Source organism: Syngnathoides biaculeatus, chromosome 1 (assembly GCF_019802595.1).
Source record: "Syngnathoides biaculeatus isolate LvHL_M chromosome 1, ASM1980259v1, whole genome shotgun sequence".
Taxonomy (NCBI): domain Eukaryota; kingdom Metazoa; phylum Chordata; class Actinopteri; order Syngnathiformes; family Syngnathidae; genus Syngnathoides; species Syngnathoides biaculeatus.
In genome coordinates this window covers 9,613,236-9,632,538 of record NC_084640.1, presented here as the reverse complement: position 1 = coordinate 9,632,538, position 19,303 = coordinate 9,613,236, and the positions used below count along the sequence as shown (strand labels likewise).

At 39.4% G+C, this 19,303-nt stretch overlaps 1 protein-coding gene across 6 annotated transcripts in view; it reads right to left on the bottom strand.

Annotated features, from left to right (window-relative positions):
* csmd3b (CUB and Sushi multiple domains 3b) overlaps nt 1-19,303 on the bottom strand; it is a 326,110-nt gene that overhangs the window by 56,345 nt on the left and 250,462 nt on the right. For all 6 annotated transcript variants that reach the window (XM_061814643.1, XM_061814652.1, XM_061814660.1 and 3 more), the window contains 11 exons: nt 18,932-19,126; nt 17,637-17,775; nt 16,778-16,965; nt 15,370-15,558; nt 10,578-10,694; nt 10,281-10,496; nt 7,629-7,817; nt 3,934-4,034; nt 2,916-2,984; nt 2,677-2,833; nt 900-1,091 (listed from right to left, as the gene is read on the bottom strand). In XM_061814643.1, the coding sequence (XP_061670627.1) occupies nt 900-1,091; nt 2,677-2,833; nt 2,916-2,984; nt 3,934-4,034; nt 7,629-7,817; nt 10,281-10,496; nt 10,578-10,694; nt 15,370-15,558; nt 16,778-16,965; nt 17,637-17,775; nt 18,932-19,126 (1,752 nt within the window). The remainder of the gene's footprint in view (nt 1-899; nt 1,092-2,676; nt 2,834-2,915; nt 2,985-3,933; nt 4,035-7,628; nt 7,818-10,280; nt 10,497-10,577; nt 10,695-15,369; nt 15,559-16,777; nt 16,966-17,636; nt 17,776-18,931; nt 19,127-19,303) is intronic.

Sequence of the window (19,303 nt, the reverse complement as noted above, 5' to 3'; positions counted from 1 at the left end):
GGTATTAAGAGTTTTTGATGGCTTTTGATGATTGCATAGAGAGAACAACACCACATATCGTGTACATACAGTAGCCTGTTTGATTTTGATGACCTGGTAGTATTCATAGGTTTAGGCTTTAATAATTTAGGCAAATATACAAATAATATTGGCTTTTTATTCACATTTGGAAGAGGTTGGAGATCAATTTCATGCTACTTTTTCCTTTTTATTCTACTATGATGCATATATTACCGAATGGAGTTAGAACTGTTCGCGTTCGAGAAAATGTTTTGTTGTTGGTATCACTATTTAGTTTTTTCGTGCTCCTTTATTTTAAACCTTCACAAATGAATTTAAAAAAGAAGGCAATTATATTCTAATGGAATATTTCAAAAGCAAACCCTTTTATTCAGGGCTGCACCTGGCCCTCCTCGAAAACCTCACGTCACCTGAATATAATTTACATTCAGATAGATTACTTAGTTTTTTTTTTTATTTGCTTCCACGGAGAACGATTAAAATGCAATCATGACCCAAGTTAGGGAAACACTTCTTAAAGAAACAATTCATCTTGGAGAGAAATAAAACCACTTTTTTATCGATTTACTCTGTTTTACGGGACGCAAAAACTGCAACGAAACAAATGGATCTGCTTGGGAGGAAAAAACAGACAAGATTTTTGGAACGAATATGCTTTTTTAGAGTGAAACAATAACCTGGGGAAACCCACGAAGCCACCTGTTAATAAAACTGTGCTTACTACCAATTTCACCCGTTTGGTTCTAGTCGCATGGATGCTATTCAGTACGAATAAATAATTCCAGCTGAAAGTAAAAAAAAAAAGCACCACAAAGAAAAAAAAATCCAGTCATACTGTATATAAAGACTAGTATCAATAAATTGCCATGGCAACATACCGATACAGGAAGGAAGGGGGTTATCCCAGGCTCTCCTCTCGCCCGTCATGCACTTGAGCATGGTGGCCCCGTGCAGGGTGTAGCCGGGTTCGCATCGGTACGTGATGCTGCTGCCAGAGAAATGTCCTTGGTCGTTGACCTTAAAGCCAAATTGCGGCACGCCAGGGTCCTCGCAGTGAGACAACTCAAAACCTGCAACAGAAATGCGCAATGGACAAAAAAACCAAACCAAAAAAAAAAACGCATTAATGTGGCTGATATTCGCAGCGATCATATTCGTGTGCTCTTCTCATCTGAATTTGATAAACAAGAGGCCGATACACAAGCAAGTATACAGCGTTTCTCATTTAATGTTCGACAGTCCGTCTGGGCTGTTTCCCGGCTAAGAAGATTCCTGTTTATTCAAGCGTAACCATTTTCAGAGCAGGATATGAAGCGGTACATAAATAGTGTTTTTATCCTTGGCAAACCCCAAGCCAGTATCTACGGTGTTACCTTGAAAATAAGGTGCACCAAGAAGATAATATTATTGGACTCAAAAATGTCTAGATGACCATATGTATGAGAACAGATGGACGTAAAATAGACTAAAGTGACTCAGACATACCTTCAGAATTAAACCCAACAGAACATGCATTTACCTGTTAAATAGGAGAACGAAGGGAAACAGTGAAATATGATTATAGTCAGCCTTCAATATTCATGTTGAATAGCGACGACAAATATTAATAACTGTCTATTGATCCCACAAAATGACAGCAAAGCACTACTTTTCCATTAGAGAGGGCTTTGATATACACAGATATGAAAGTCAAGGCCTGGGGACCAAATCAGGGAGCATCAAATATTTTGCATTATTTGCAGTCAGGGTTGGTCACTATGCTTGCAAATAGCAGAGTTACGGTGTTGATATAATATGTTGAGGTGATTTTATATTTTTCATATGGTTTTCATCACAGTCCTCTGAATGAAACTATAACTACAAATTGGCGGCAACAAAAATGAGTTTGACACCGCTGCATTAGAGCATTCATTTTACCTGACAAATAGGAGATTGAACGGAATAACCCGACCAAAACAAAACAATAACGGAAAAAAAGCCTGCAATAAAAAAGCCTGGAAAAGTACCACAAATGCAGAATGCAAGGGTCAAAAACAACTGGTATGACATTATCCCAATATTTTTACTTGTACAGATGAAGTTTCCGGATGGTGATTCAGCCATCGAATGATGAACTACACAGTATTTATTTATTTATTCTTTTGTTGGCCCATACCGCCTCTCACTGAATATTAAGCGTAGGAAGTCAGCATGCCTCTGTACTGTATCAAATGTTCCATATCGGAAAATCTCAGTTCAAATATATATACTGTCACACCCTGAATGAATATTGCATCGTGACGCAAAACATAGCTGTCATATTTTGTTGTTTCACTCATTTAAAAAATTAAACATTCAGGGATGAAAAATAAATCCTATAAGCCATATCATCAGCTCATTAGAAACACAAAGAAATGCTTGATACAACTAATAACACGGTTTCCTCTTAGGTTTTGTGCAAAGTAAAATACATGTCCTTCAGTCCTTAAAAGTAACGACTCCACTTTCTACCATTCTTCACCTCGAGTACCTCTGCCACCATCCATCTTAGGAACGTGGCTCATGCCCGAAGAGCAATTTATGAGGCTACACGGCTCAACTAAACTGTGGTACGTGATTCCCCCGAGACACACACCGAGTACCAGCGCATATTAAAAGAAATTGCCGTGTACGCACTGGAGTAGACCAGTTTGAATCCTTCCCCCGTAGCTTCTGGGTCACTGTAAAACTCCAGCCATAGGTGGTTGGATGTGGAGATCAGCGTCAGGCCCAGCATGGACGTGCCTGTGAACGCTCCCAAAACGTGGGCAGTGTTGTCTTTGCCGTCGTGAATCTAATTTTAGACAAAAGCACACACGACAATGTTAGGACTAGTGATTTTTTTTTTCTTAATGTGGCTCCGGTGAAATCCATACCTTGAGTATGTCCCCCTGGGCCAGGTGGAACGTTCTGGCCGATATGTTGATGCCTTTACCGGCCTGAACCTGATTAGTGACACGGAAAGAGCTGAACTTTTCAATTCATGGTCACCCACCCGTTCAGTTAACCACGCGATAGCAAAAAGAACACAAATTCTTGGTAACAAGGTAAATGAGCACTACTAAAAAGCTCATTTTAGACCATTATAAAAAGGAAATTACCGAAAAAATGTCAATTTACAAATACCACGATCCTTCACTTCCTGTACAGGTTAAAGTCCTAAAGCTCCCAACTTTCAAGCAACAAGACTGAAATGATTACAGTTATGCATGTAAAGTTGTGTTGTGCGACAGAACCAAGAATATGTATATTTCTGTAATTTTTTTCCCAATATAGTGAGTTTATTAGCTGAACACTCAAAAAGTGCAGGAATTCATTCCAGGCTTTATTATGTCGAAATAGCTGATTACTCTTAGCAGCTAGCAGCGAATTTATATGTCTGAATACCATTAAACTATTTAAAGTATTAACTTAAAACTAGCAATGTACATTATTTTACGACAAAAGGTAGATATTTTACTTCACTTTACAAGGGGGAAAATAGAAAAAAAAAACACTGGTTCCTGAAAATAGCACAAGACATTACCGTTTTAAAAGCTCATGTTTTCTAGCAACAAAAACAAAGCTATTACAGCTTTAAAGCAAAGCTGCATGAGCCTGAGCCAAGAATTTTTAGTTTTTCATAATGCAATTTAAGAGTTTGTAAAAATTGTTCTGGAATTAAATGTGTCAAAATAGCGAGCGCCTTATAGGGATACAACAGCTGATCAAAATGCCTTATTACATGTCTGGTGTGCTAATCTTTAGTTTTTAGCTGTCTTTATATCCAATGGTAACTTGCCTGACCAGTTAATAATGGTTTCATGATGGTTGATTTGTCATTTGCAGGTACTTACAATAATTAAAAGAAAAAAAAAAAAAACGAGGGCTTGTCGCGACTTTGCGGCTATTTACCTGGATGCTGTAGATGCACTCGTGGTTATTGTCATAGTTCATCGGGTAGTTGGGCGAGAGCAGGATGCCTTCGTTGTTCATGACGGAGGAACCGCACTCGGCTAATAAAAAAAAAACATCACGACAACAAAATATGCTTTAAAATAATGTTTCAAAACGCAAACAAAATAGACCTCTAACTTTCAGAAGAGACACCCATGATGTTTGAGAGCAGAGACAATGACTTGAGTTTTCACCATTTTCAAACATTGCTTTATCTACTTTTAAATTTTCTTACGGTTTTGTTAACAACACTTTTGTGGTGTGTCAAATTTACCCTATATTTTTCTTTAGATTTTTGTATGCACCCATTTTATGGTGGTGACATATGAAAAATGGTGAGAAGTTAAATTTACAGCAATTTTAGTCTTTTTGTACATTGGGTAATTTCATGTACGCGGAGGAGAGTTAAGAATGTTAAACTTCTACTTAAAAAAATATGATTAATATACGTGTTATGGGGCGACAAGGTGAGTAGTTTGACTTTTTGTAGCTTTTTTTTGTACAGTGAGTATGTGTATCCCTCTCAATTTTAAATATGGTTATGGAGTTTAGGTGAACTAGTACTTTATTTGCAGAATATAGGGATGAGTGATAGTCTCAAAAGGCAGCAAATGACTTAATTTGTCAAATTGAATGTCCTCAACTCACTTCAAGAGTTGTTTCACACAGAAATCCTGCCAGAGGGTAGCATTAAAACAATATTATTGCTTTGGCTTGAGCTTAAAACATAGAACCGATGAAAAATTGTTGCATTTGCAAATGCCAAACCGCAAATATGTGGTGGAGCACTATATTATATCATTTTTCAATCTTTTCCTTTTGTAAGGATATGTTGATCACTGCACCACCTCCCCCCCGAGCGATCCAAATGTGAATTTGTGTGCGCCTAATTTAATAACCGGTCTTAAGTGCTGTGCCATCAGCAATCTACCTCCATTGTGAGAAAATGAGACACCAGCGCAATTCCAATGAGTAAATTACCTCCAGATTCCCACTCTGCTGGGATAACATGCGCCCCCACAAACCCGTCTCCGCTCTGTATCAGCCTGTCCTATGTTAATACCCCAACTCACAAGCACCACGAAAACCCCGCCTCTGTGTCGCCACTGGTGTAATAGTCGTATTACAGCTGTCATATCGTCAATAAATCACGTTGTGAGAGCTTTCCATTTAGAAAATTACCCCTCCACCCCGCCTCTTGCGCTCCTTCTCTCCTGGTCCACCTCCTTATGAATAATGCTCTTTTACCCTCACCTACTTCAATCACACTCGCTTTGCCCTCCCTTTTCTTTCCCATTTGCCCCCCTCCGCCCCCACAAATAGAAGATAATGTGTGGAAAATTGCAGGGAACAATAAAGGGGAAAGAAGGAGCCAGTGGAACTTTTAATGCTGTCTAAAAACACATCACTTGCCTCTGCTTGACCTACTTGGGAGCAAAAAACAGACTACCATGGCAAATTCCCCCCCCCCCCCCACCCATGGATTGAATTGTTTCTATTCGACTTTACTAAATGCTTGGGAAAAACAACAACAAAAAATAGCTGGAAATTAGCAACGCTACAACGCAGTTGTGATTATTTGACTATGCCACCGTGCAGCAATGCAACAAGAATTAAATACTGTGAGGCAAACGCTCCGTGGCGGACGAAAACCGGCACGCAATGCCGTCACTTTGCATTAGCCATTGCGACCAAGAGGCGACAAACCGCCACGGCAAAGCACTAACCATTCAAAAAAGACACCATTTTCATACATTGTAAAAAAATTTAGGACTAATAATACTCAGTAATAAGAAAAACATTTAAAACTGTAAGCAGCAATAGACGGGCCATCACAGTACCCTTTTCAAGGGAAATCTCGAAGAGGATCATCAAATATCTATATCAACTGTAGTGTGAATGCTTTCAATTGTATCCCCATTTGTCAATTTTTTGTGCTATTTTTCATGGGTAGCTGCCATTTCGTTAATGTTTATAGTTATATTCTCAAAGCAATGATTTATTTATTCATTTTTATTTTTCCCACCATGTCATGAGTGTACATTGGTATCCGTCTGCTATTGTGTGATTTTTTTAGTGCTATCACCCATTTATGATTTTTATTTATTAATAATAATAATTATTTATTTCACCCTTTTTATGATTCTTTTCCCCTCCGCTATCCAAAATTTATGAATGAATAAGTCAATAATGTTTTGACATTTTGTGATTTTTTTTGGGTCATTATTATCCATGGTTTTGAAGATGATTTTCATTGGTATCGATCATTTTTTAATTCTCATTTCTATCTGATTTTTTTCATCATACACCTTTCTATTGCTCTCCTCCATTTCAATATTTTTTTCTCTTGCATGGTACTGCATCTCTCTTTTTGTGATATTTATTTCCATTTGTCATGGATATTTTAATATTGTTCTGGCATTTCGTGATTTTTTTTCATTTATATCCCCAATGTTGAAAATGTTTTGGATTGGCATTTTAAATTTTTCTTATTGTCATCTGCCATTTCATGATTGTCAGCCATAGTTTCCTGTGATACCGCACCGTTTTGTCTGAACTTTGAGCTTCCAAGAACCAGACGTATTGTTCCTGTATGTGAATGTAACGCAGAGCATAAACGAACCGATACCGTAGTAAGCATGCGGTAATCTGATTTGTCTTTTACGGTTCAAAGTTACTAGTGCTTGTTATGCACAAACACACATTCTTATTGTGGTGATCCTTCTTCGAGACGAGACCGTGATTTCAATTTTATTTCCCCGGTTACCTTCATCTCCAAGACAACTTTCCAAGTGTGCGCGTTGGCAGCATATCTTCACTGATCTATGGCCAACATCCGCAGTGTTTGCTCTGACAACACATGCTGTAATCCCTACCAATAGACATCTCGCTGACTGCTTCCCGAGGTTGTACGCAATCGTGGAATCGGTCCAAAAAAAGCAAACATGCTCCGCCGCTGCTTTCGGAGGCATGCGAAAAGAATCACATATATTGGACTCCATCCAGAGATCTGTTGCGATGAGACTCTTTTACTTCATTAAAATAGATGTCAGGCGATGTTAACGCTGCCAAAGTCAAAAGTCCTAACCCTAACGTGCCATGAAATGCAGCTTACTTTTTGTTGGAGCCTATTGAAGCTGCATGTTTTGATACGCTCCATGAGCTGTCCAAGGCCTAGCAACGTGCATGCAAATGGTCCGTCGCCCCTCGCACAAATCTCGCCAAGCTGTAACTTTCGATTTTCCACTAAACGCTGCACTTGCACTGGTAAGCGCACAGTTGCGGAAAATCAGCCATGGCTGCATCAGTTCAATCGAATGTGGAAAGACCTTGTGCAAATGCAGAGGCTTCAGACTAATGCTAATGTGCCTCAAATGTACTTATCATGCTTCATAGCATAGCCATGGCTAAGTGGAGGCAAATTATCGAAGAACAAAATTGCACAACTCGGTTTGAATGAGTGGGCTAATATGATTGTTAGTCATCATCAAGTTATCATCAAATGATTTCTGCAATAAAATCAGAAAAGCCAATAGAGGCAGCTTCTCGTGAACCTCGGATCAAGAATCAAAGAGGTTCCCGGCTCAGTGAAATTGCAGCTCAGGGAGAATCTCAACAGATGCAAGGAGTTGAATGTAGCGCCGTGCACATACCGACGCATCTCGGCAGCGGCGTGCTCCACATCCTGCGGCCGCCCCCCAAGCAGATCAGCTCCGGCGCCCCCTCCAGGCGGTAGCCCATATTGCAGGAGAACGACAGCGTGTCGCCGATGCCGAAGCTGTAACCGTTTCTCCGGCCAAAGCGCGGCATCCCCGGATCCTCGCATGGCTCCAGCGTGTACTCTGGAAACATTACCGTGCACGCTCAAACAATTAAATGAAAAACTCAGACCGAGCAAGAAATTTTATATATTGTAGTGTCTGTTAAACATCTTTATGCCTTTAAGCGGAAGGGCTTTGAAATGCGGCACGAACGAAAAACATTTCAGAAGTCGCCACAGACAACCTGCTAGTAAATAACGCGTCAGATGTCTTGTGTGACACCACCAGAACAGGACATTCCGGCATTCAGTTGACGCCATCTGGAAGGCGGGAAAATGTCCCTGAGTGCGGATTGAGATTGAAGCAATCAAAGTCCATTACCAGTTCTTAAATATAACAGAGTTAATTATGATGTCCAGGCAACTAGTTATTTTTTTGTGCTATCATACGCCGATTTTGATTAAAATGACAACATCAATCCACATAATTCATGTGTAACACACCCATGTGCTGTGAGAAGTCACTGTGGACCCAATTATGCTGCATTTGGATCACGCTTCTGCAGTTGGCTAGCTACCAGTCCTACGTGTGCCCCGCCTCTCTTCTAAACTTGGCTGTGATAGGCTTCAGTTTAGCCGTGACCTTAATGAGGACAAATAGTGTAGAAAATGGAAGGATCATATTTCTCTTTCCAAGGTAGGTTTGAGGGTTGGATTGTGGCCTTGTCCACCTGATAGATTTTTGTTCTTAAAAAAAGAGATTTGGGGGTAAAGTCGAACAGTTAAAAAAAAAAAAAAAAAAAAAAATCACAAGGTTGCTGTGGTGTAAACGTTTGTTGATTAGCTTTTAAAATTAAATGTGCAATCTATCCTAATGTGTTGTGAGTAGTCACAGTGGCCCTGACAACACAAGTGATGCCACACAACCCTAACCCTAACGTTACGAAACAACGTCCGGAATGGATTAATTTCCTAAGTAGACGTACCACTGTACTTTTCGTCGTGTGTTGGCCTTTCATCTACCTGCAAAGTTTTTGTCTTTAAAAAGTGACATTGTGGAGTCAAGTCTGTAGTGTGAGGCCATTACCATTATCCGCACACAAGGTCTGGTATCAATGACAACCCTGCAGGAGGTTCCAATCAATAGGACTGTTCTATGCTGCCTCAAAAGTCCACTAAATATTCTTAAAGCTTATCATAAGTTTGAAATTGGTTGGCGCTGTGTAAATGCACATAGCGGGGAATCTGGCCCTGATTATACTGCACTGGAACCCGCTTCTGTCACCAACCAAGGCTTTAGCTTTGCTTTGTCCAAATACACGTTTTTTGACGACTTTCCAAAACTCAAAAGGATTCACGTGTTTGCTGGCTAGGGAAAACAAAATAAATAAAGATTTGTTTCACGCTTGAAATGTGCAACATCATCTCACGTGTTTTGATGGAACACGTCAAATATTTAAAAACTTAATCTAGCTTTGCCAGGCTGCCGATTGGCCAAAATGCACTAGAGAGTTGACAAATGTATTTTCACATTGAGAAACATTTTTTTCTTTTCTTTTTTGTTTTTTAAGGTTGGAAGACGCACTTGTAGCGACTCCAAAACCTGAGTAGATGTCTTCCTAATACTACTGTACATCGACTGGCCGCATCTCTTGCCAGAGACTTCAATCAGCCATTCATGTTTATTTTTAATCCTTTTAAGCACTCATACCACCTTTTTTTCTCCAACGGTGAGCCAAAGTTTCAACACATTCGGGGCTACAATCATACATCCAATCCTCTCATGAGATGTTTGCTAGAAGGTACTATGAGTCAGACTCAATTTTTCCCAAATTACGCTTTACCTCCAACGCAGACTAGCAACAGCAGGATATGTGGTGAGCAGGTGTATTTTTAGATGTCACTAGCTGTGTACTATTGTAAAAAAATGTTATTGATCCAAATGGCTGCCATGGCCCGTTCAATTGTATCACACTGACTCAATAATGCATTTTTTTGTTGGAAATGACATCCTGGAGCATATAATCTTTGAATTCATATTGAATGGCAGTTATTTTCTGTGAAAGAAACTTATGAGTCACTCTCAGCATCAGTTTTTTGATACGTACAAGCCTTCAGCGGGTGACCCCAACCATTCAAACATCATTGGACCTGGTACTTAATGATTCTTTTGAGGTTCCGCACTTTGTGCTGTTCATGGCTGCTTTACTTTGCCTCCCTGTTTGGATTCAATTGGTTGTTTTTACCTGTCTTTTTTGTTTCTTTTTACGTCGCTGATCAGATCAGTGTCATAGAACACAGGACACTACAATAATGATGTCCAAAGTTTGAGAAAATGTCTTGCAATGGCCGGGTACTGTTGGTCCAATGTTCAGTGTCGTCTTGGTCACATAATTTTAGGTTCACTCTTTGTGAGTATTGTATGTGTCTTGGCAACATTGCACTACTTCATGAATGGCCCGACATGGTTTGGAGTTGTGTTTCCTGAGAGATGGCTATGACCCAATCCAAACATGCGTACACGGTATCCGTTGAGCGACTTTACCCGTGAACGTTATATTGAAGCCTTCGTAGGAAATGGAGAAGTCGGAGATGAATCGTAATTGGGCTTTGAAGTTGCCATAGAGACCGGCATTGATGTTTCCAGGCAGCTCGTTGCCGGTCAAGCGGGCCAGGGGTTGCAGGAAGCTCCCGTTCTCTGTGACCAACAGGTAGTCGTGCTGGTCCTCCAGGTGGAACGAGTTGAACTGAAACTGGACGCCTGTCGGATGCACCGAGACAAAAAAAATGTTAGTTTTAGTGTAGTTTGTAATGTTACACAAAACACTAGGCTGATTCCTGCCTTTGCCGTGGCTGACTTCCACAGTCCAGGTGCAGTTGAGCGATGATGGGTAGCTGTCGGGATAGCCGGGACTTAAGATGGTGCCCCAGGGGCCTCGGACGTCTCCGCCACACAGAGCTGCACAGATGTGAGATATACTGGATGCTTTAGATGAGGCATATTTATTGCCAAAACAGCTAGTACACTGTACACACACACACTTTCCAACGGTGGAGTGAGTTCATTTACTCAAATGCATATAGGATGAAGAGTCTCCGAGGGGCAATACCTTTATTTTTAATTACCAACACAGGAGAACATTTTGAAACTTTACTGGAGACATAAATATAATGTTTAGTACAGGTGTCATCCATAGAATTATAATGAACATTTATGAGCAGTGCGGCACACAGAAACACTTTACTACGGGTAAAGCGTAATATTTCAAGTTTACTTGAGGTGCAGCATAGAGAAACTTTGAAAGATTACTAGGACTCAGACAAATATTTGAAGAACCGCAGTATGCAGTATTACAAAAACTTCACAATGGGTGCGACACAAAATTTTTGCACGAGATGACACTCTCTATTCATATAGTTTATATAAAAAAAGTACTTATTCAAGTCCTTTACTTCAGCAAAACTAAAGTATAGGCTCTGAAATATACTTGGAAATTTCCCTTAGTGTAATGAACAGGCAAGATGTTTTCAGATGGGTTTGCAGTCATCTAACACACAAAAAAAAAAAAAATTAAGTACAGATAGATACAAGTTTAGAACAATATGATGACACATACAACTGTCTTTTTGTCAACACCAAAAAATCCCATTCAACACACTAAGTGAGCAAATCAGAGATTTTGGACGGGCTCAGTTGCTTCTTTATGCAGCTTTCTTTGGCCTGTCTTGGAAATTCTACATTCAGAAATGTCTCTGCTGCTTTATGAAGCTGACTGTATCTTTCCAAACTTTCTTCCTGGGACTTTACCCCCCTCTATTTATTGTCTTTTTTTACATCAAGAGGTACACTACGTGATTTCAAATGTAGGGAGTAAAAGTAAAAAATGAAAAAGCAAAAAAAATAAAAGATTTTTTAAAACATGTATTTGTATATTAAATAATACTAAAAAATGAATACTCAAGTACACTTAGTCGGAAAACCAGCAGAGTAGCAATGTATTTGTTTCTTCTCATTACTGGTTACAACCCATTTTATGTGGATTTTATGTAGATTACAAGGCAAAGTGATTTTATGTATTGATTTTCCAAGGTAGAATAACTCCGCGATGACCCTGACGGCATTCAGCCATGCACATTGTTATGCATTAAGTGGTGCTCCCTAGTTGAAATAGGGGGCCTTCTGGAAAAAGATGTGTTGCTAATAATTATGCATTGATGCATCCTAACGCGGCATATGGGCCGGGGCTCCAGTTGCTCCGTCTAAGAGTCGGACAAGTCGGCTTGTCATTGCCGTCGCAATGAAGCCATCACTAAAATACCATTAGCCTCTAAAACTTTGATGCTGGCAGAGAAATTTGGCCACCATAACCTCTGTGCCATAACTATCAGATCGTAGCAGCTGGAAGAAGGACCTTGTGGAGGGTTACAGACTATCACGGAACTCCCAAAAAGCGAGCCACAAAGAATCAGACTAGGATGTGGAAACAAACAAACAAAGCCCCAGTTTGCTCAGACTTGACCTTGCAATGCTTTTTTTTTTTTTTTTTTAACCCGATCAGCAAACCATCCACTGCTTAAAAAAAAAAAAAAAAAAAGTTTGAGCAAATTGTGACAATGAGTCCACATAGCACAAAAAGGCACAGACCCGACACTTGTGCGCCTATGCTAGCTTACATGCCCGCAATGCACTGTGACATTACTTATTTATACTTTGCTGCCAGGAAGCTCTGAATATTGAATGCCAAGCTGGGTGAGAAATTTGGATTCTGATTATCTGTCGTTTTTTTTTTTTTTTCTCCCCACTGGTTCGGCTTCAATATCTGCTTTCAGCTGCAATGTCCTTGCCTTCTTTTCTCAGGCGAAAAAAAAAAAAAAAAACCTCGACGTCGAATTAGCGTCACACGGAGAAAAATAGTCCTATTGCATCAATCGGCTCACGTGGAACGTGTGAAAGAGCTGTAAAGACATGCTTTATAAACAAGGCATCAGGAATTTTCACTCAGTTTTGCCTGGTTTTGAGTCGTTACAATAGAAACAAAAACAAGACTGCTTTCTAATAACTAAATACATTTTCCATAATTTCAAAATATATTCAAAAGCATACATTTGCCTTAGTTTATAGTGTTTAGTAAATAGTTCCCGTACGATTTAATTTGATTAATTTAATTTGCATTCATCCTCTTTAAATTACATATTACAGACTGGGAATATACTGTAAGTATAAAATAAAGTTAGATTTAATGAAGATCGTAAAACAACAAAACATATGGAAAAGTAAACATTTTCTATTGGTATAGAACATCCATCCATCCATCCATCCAATGTCCAAGCTTCTCATCCTTACAAGGGTCACAGGAGTGACAGAGCCTTTCCCAGCTAACAATGAGTGAAAGGCAGACTACACCCTGAAGTGGTCGCCAGTCAGTCGCACGGCACATAAACACCATCAATGAGTGGGAATTGATCTCAAGCTGCCTCGACCAAAATCAGGCGTGTGTACCAGTACTTGGTACAGAACATAGTAATAAATTGACTTTTTGTTCGCGCTGTGGTGCATTAGGGTGAAAGAGAAACACTGAAAATGTATTAGTGTTATGTATCATTGAAACCATAAATGACAAATTCAAATGATTACTCAAGGTATGCCGCATAAAAAAATTACAAATAGTAGTGCATTGCAGAAACAGAACATCTCCCGTAGCCAGGGTTTGGCACAAAGATATTGAAAATGTTACTACATGTGGAGAACAAAGCACTAAATAAGTATTAATAGGGGTGCGGTTCAAAGAAATACAGTATATTGAACTCTAGCTGGGGTGCAAAACAGTACAAACCTAGGGCACGTGAAGCAAATTGAAATACAATGAACACTTACTATGTTTGCTCAACATATAAATGTGTTAAAAGTTCACTCGGGGTAAACTGCACCGAAAAATAAAAAGTTTAATCAGGGTCGGGGGCACAGAAACGTTGGAAGTGCAGAACAGAGAAACACTGAAACTCTAATAGGGGTGCAACACAAAAACATATTGAACCATTACTTGGCGTACGATAAATACAAACAAGGAAAGTTTACTTGAGCTATGACACATACAAACATTGAAAGTTTAGTGTGTGCGTGGTACGAAGAAACATTGAAAGTTTACTGGAGTCCGAGGCAAAGAAACATTGAAAATGCGCGAGATGTGTGGAATGTAACATTACACTGTATTGTGATGATTATTAGTGGTGCAGCTCATGAAAACAAAAAATTGCTGGGGGAGTGACCTGCAAATATATTTAAAGTTTATTAAATATGTGTGGCGTGTAGAAACATTGCAAGTTTGATCAATGAGCCGTGGATTGAAACATATTTTTTACAAGGGTTCTGACTTGTAGACATATTGAAACTTTACTAAGTGTGATGCTTAGAAACAGTGAAAGTTTATTAGGTGTGCGGCGTGCAGAAATTTACCGAGTTGTGTGACAAGGAAACATGGTCAAGGTTTACTAGGGGTGCGGGGGGTGGGAACATTGAACGTTGACAAGGGGGTTTAACGTGGAAACATACGGAACGTTTACGAGGGGTGTGGCGCATAAAACCACTAGTGAAAATGCACTACAGGTGTGCAGCGGGCTGTAAAGATTGGAATGCACATTTTAATCGTCTGTATGTTTGTCTCAGCTTCCGAGAGGAGGAAAAAAAACCAAACATTCATGTTGATATTTACACTACAATTTGTGTTCTTCAATTGGAAGCATTTTTCCAGTCTCTGAAATTCTGAATGTAAATCACCTGGGGGCCACATACATCCTGTTCCGTTCTTTAATCCGTCCCACTGAGCATTTACATAATTGAGGGTTCTGGAATATTTAACTTTAAATTGGGTCATTAAATGTATTTTACATTCATGTATCTCATTAAAAAAGGGCAGAAATGTTTACTGCAGAATACATATTTGTAAAATGTACAACTTTACAAATATAGTGAGCAAAACTTTTTGCATGCGAAAACAATTTTTTTTTATTATTGGGGGAAAAAAAAGCACCGTGAGAAAAAGTAACCCCTAAAAAAAAATACTTGAATTGGTCAATGTGTGAATGCTGAAGCAAATGGTATGCAAAATTAAGAAATAAAATTTATAGGCTTCACATCGCTTCACATATTTAGTACTCGGAAATTGATTTGTTAAAAAAATATTTCCCAAACACTTCTGCATTATTAAAACTGTTTAAAATTGATGAATATTATTTAAATTGATGAATATATTAATTGTAGATAATAACTTTTTTATTTTTTATATTATATTAGCCAAAGTATTTCAATATAATAACACTTATTATAAGTTATAAAATGTAAAAGCTTGAATGAATAATCTTGTTTATTATTTACAGTCTACATATACACATTTCAACATGTTTTGCTTTTTCATTTACAAATGAGCTGGCCCATGCCTTTGTTTTTAGAAATCAAATTTGGACCCGGTGCTCAAATGTGTATCCACCCTTGACGTGCTGTCAAACTCTAAGTGTGCATTCACAGTAAATAAGACTCAGCAGAAGTGATAATGCGACTATCACTTGCCACACACAAAGTACTTTTGCGGAGGGGATTTGCGACCGCTGTGAAAGAGAAAAGCCCCGTGTGGACTTACCGTCGCAAGTGGGTAAAGCGTGGCTCCACCAGTGGTTCTTCTCGCACACCAGGGGCTCCTCGTGGCTCAGCCGGTAGCCCGAATCGCAGCCGAACGATACCGTGGAACCGATGGAGAAGTCCTGTCCGTAGCGGATCCCGTTGACGGGGATGCCGGGGTCCAGGCAGGAGTAGCTATCCACCGTGACGCCTGTGACACAAAATAATCCTGGTGAATACTGAGAGAAGGTGTCAAGGAATGGATAGGGTTAAGGAAATCTCACTATATTGTGTATACAGAAATCCCCACAAATGTTGCATAAATCTGCAGTTTATATTGTTTCTTATGTTTGTTTTACAATGCAGTTATTAAACATTCCTCATGTCCTCACACATGGGAACGTTCCTGAAACATTTTATTGAACGCTTGGAGAAAAGGAGTACAAAAACAATGCCCACAATCACACGGGACCTGTTGTCATCTATAGCAGTGATTTCAAACATTTATAGAGCCAAGGCACATATTTTACAATTGAAAAATCCCATGGCATACCAACTAAAGCAAATGTCACCAAAAATGGATCGATTAATTACTGTATGTACTTCCTGCCATCTAATAGAAGAGGATTTTTTTGTTCTGTCATTGTGCCTCAGTGACATAAATAGATGAATAAAGATGCATTATTTCTTGGAATAATTTTTTTTTTTGGCAATTACATAAAATTGGATAACTTCCCACGGGACACCTGAAGAGCGCTCACGGCACACTAATGTACCCCAGCACACTGTTTGGGAATCACTGATCTATAGTTCACACGCGGACACCCACATGTTGAAGTCACAGAACACCCTGGAGGCCCTAACTCTTAAATGTATGTACACTATCTAACATGCAGATACTACATTACCGACTGTATTTTCTATCCATTTGGAGCATGCATTTTTTTTTTGTCCTCAAATACTGTACGTTTACAAAGTGTTCAAAAAGAGTGTCTTAATGAATGTAAATGTGTTTAAAGGCTGTGGGCTTGGTCAAACTGCTGTATTTTCCACACTATAAGTTGCACCTAAAAGCCTTTAATTTTCTCAAAAGCCGACTGTTCGCCTTATAATCCGGTGCGCCTTATATGTGGATCAATATTGAGCCTATAGTTTAGCTCCATCTAATGGATGCATAACATAACCCCAGCCTCTAACTGTAGCGTCTATCCTATGCACCTTATATATGAAAAAGTTTTAAAATAGACAATTCATTGAAGGTGAACCTTATAGTGCGGTGTGTCTTATAGTGGGGGAAATACGGTACATAAACAACATATAACATATCACCACTGTACAACACATTTTATCCAGGGGATTTTCATATATTGGAGGTGTGTCTGGAATGTATCCCCAGCTATCAATTGCGCTGATTGAAATTTCGTACTTACTCTCGTATAATATCTTGAAGCCCGCATTGGAGCGGCTGTTGTCTGTGGTGAAGAGGAGGTAGAGGAAGTTGGTACTGCTGAACAGGAACTGAGGCACCTGGGTGCCGTTGAAGGAGCCCACCAGCGGAGACAGGAGGTTGGGCCCGTCGTGGATCTCCAGGAAGTCGTAACCCAGTTCTGTCTGGAATCTGCGGGGAAAGACTTCAACTTGTGACAAGGGGTTTGCGTACGTTGCATTTTGACGCAATTATTTGCATGGAATTAAACAGGAGTAGGGAAACACAGGGAAAGTGTGTGTATGTATATATATATATATATATATATATATATTATATATATATATATATATATATATATATATATATATATATATATATATATTTACACGCGCACACACACCACTCATTTTTCTCAGTTCACAAAAAAATTATGATGGCTGATCTTTAACTGTTATAACTGTATACTGAAATAATGAAGTCTCAATTTGTCCACAAATTTACTTTGCATCAAATCTGGGCCTGTTTCACTGAACAAAGTGTTCAGTTGACACAGGTCAATTAGATCTTAGATATATGAAAAACACGCTATTTTTAGTACTGGTAAATAATCTTTTTTGGACCAATTAAGGTGTAATAACAATTTCCAACTGATAAGCTCTAATTTCACACTAAAGTGCCATGGCACAGTGGTTCTGAATAATTGGTTTATGGTATCGGGTATCATTTAAAAGCCATTGGAATTCATCATTGGGATATGCTGGGAAAAAAAAAAGTCTAGACCACAGCAATTACGTTGATTGATGGCGAGTACTGTATTATCCTAACCAGCCTCATTCATAGCAGTTCTATACACCACCCACCTGTCAAAGGTGACTTTGATGGATCGCCCAGGTTCTGATTCAATCACCCACTCGCAGCTGAGGGAATCCTTGTAGTAGCCGGGCCACCCCGGGGACAGAATCACCCCATTGGGGGCTGAATAGTGTCCACCGCATGGGGCTGTATGAGGAAAGAGGACAATGGCCATGAATTTTGAGGTCATTCAAGCTGCTACTCCACTACACGCTCCCTGTGGCCCCCGCCGACTGTTCGATGCTAGAATTGGACAGAAGCTCGTTCTGATCCCTCTGGTCCTGGACAGATTTCCACACGGCCTCTCTTGAATCCGAACGTAACTACCCACCCACCCAAGCGGCGGCACGGCAGCAGATGGATAGTTGCGGAGCTGCTTGGTTTCGTAACAATAATTCACGTTGGGGGAGTCATGAGGGATGGACCCAATCTGATTAAAGCCCAAATCCAAATATCCATCTCGCCGCCGTCTGCAGCTAGCAATTTCAAACCAGCTACTCATTTTGCAAGTGACAAAATCACAGCCACACTTTGTGTAAAGACACACACAAAATAATCTGAAACTTGGAATGCTCATATTCAAGAACAATACCTGTAAGGAGTAGAAGACATCAATGCAAGTGTTGGAAAATCCAATCGTAAACTAGAATTTCTTCAAAATTTGTTTCCAATTATTTCATTATAAATAGTCTGAAAAGATATCCTGTATGAGTCAGTGTGTTTTCCAGAAAACACATCAAACCTAGCTGAAATGCATCAAAGATTTTTACTTTCGAATTAATCATAGTTTGGGTTACATATTTAACTGACCTAAACAATGATTTGAGCTCAATCCGACACACGCACACCCATTTATATATATATATAATATATATATATATATAATATATATATATATATATATATAAAATTGACTCGACTACCTAGTTTAATTGATCAGCAATGCCAGAAAAAAACTGAAAAATTAAAAAATACATTCATTATTTGTATTCCATTATTTTTTAATTATCTGGTGGCTAAAAAATGTAATATTTTTAAAATATGAAGAGAGCAAATGAGTAGTCTACTTGGTTGCAACCAGCATTGATTCAGTTTCAAGTAGTTGAGTTGCTGGCAAAAAAAAAAAAAAAGTCAGTGAAGGCCTACATCTTTGCAGGCCTCTGCCATGGCATTGAAGCAGGCGCTCATAACTCCCTCATAATCTCCCATCCCTTTACAAATAATATTTTTCAACTGTGCATTCTCCCGTGTACTCAATCAAGAAATTCTTTCAATGGCATCCGATTGCGAGTTAATGTTTTACCTTCACATTTGGGGATGGGCCCGCTCCACATGACCTTTCCTCTCTCCAGCTGACAGGAGATAGTCTCGCTTCCTTGGGTCTTGATAAATCCATCCTCGCACACCACCGAGATGGAGCTCCCCAGCTGGAAGCTGTCTCCGAAGCGACGGGCGTTGATTGGAACGCCGGGGTCCGGGCACTCGTTGTGGCCAAACGCTTTAGGGGTGAAAAGTTACAAGGGGACACAGATAGAATTGGGATAGTTATTGGACAGACTGTGGTTTCAAATATAATTAGACAGTATAAAATTCACATGATTCAGGCATCTTCACATTGATTAAATTCATCATCATGACTTGGAGGCATTGGCCTTGAAAATTGTATGCCCTTGTA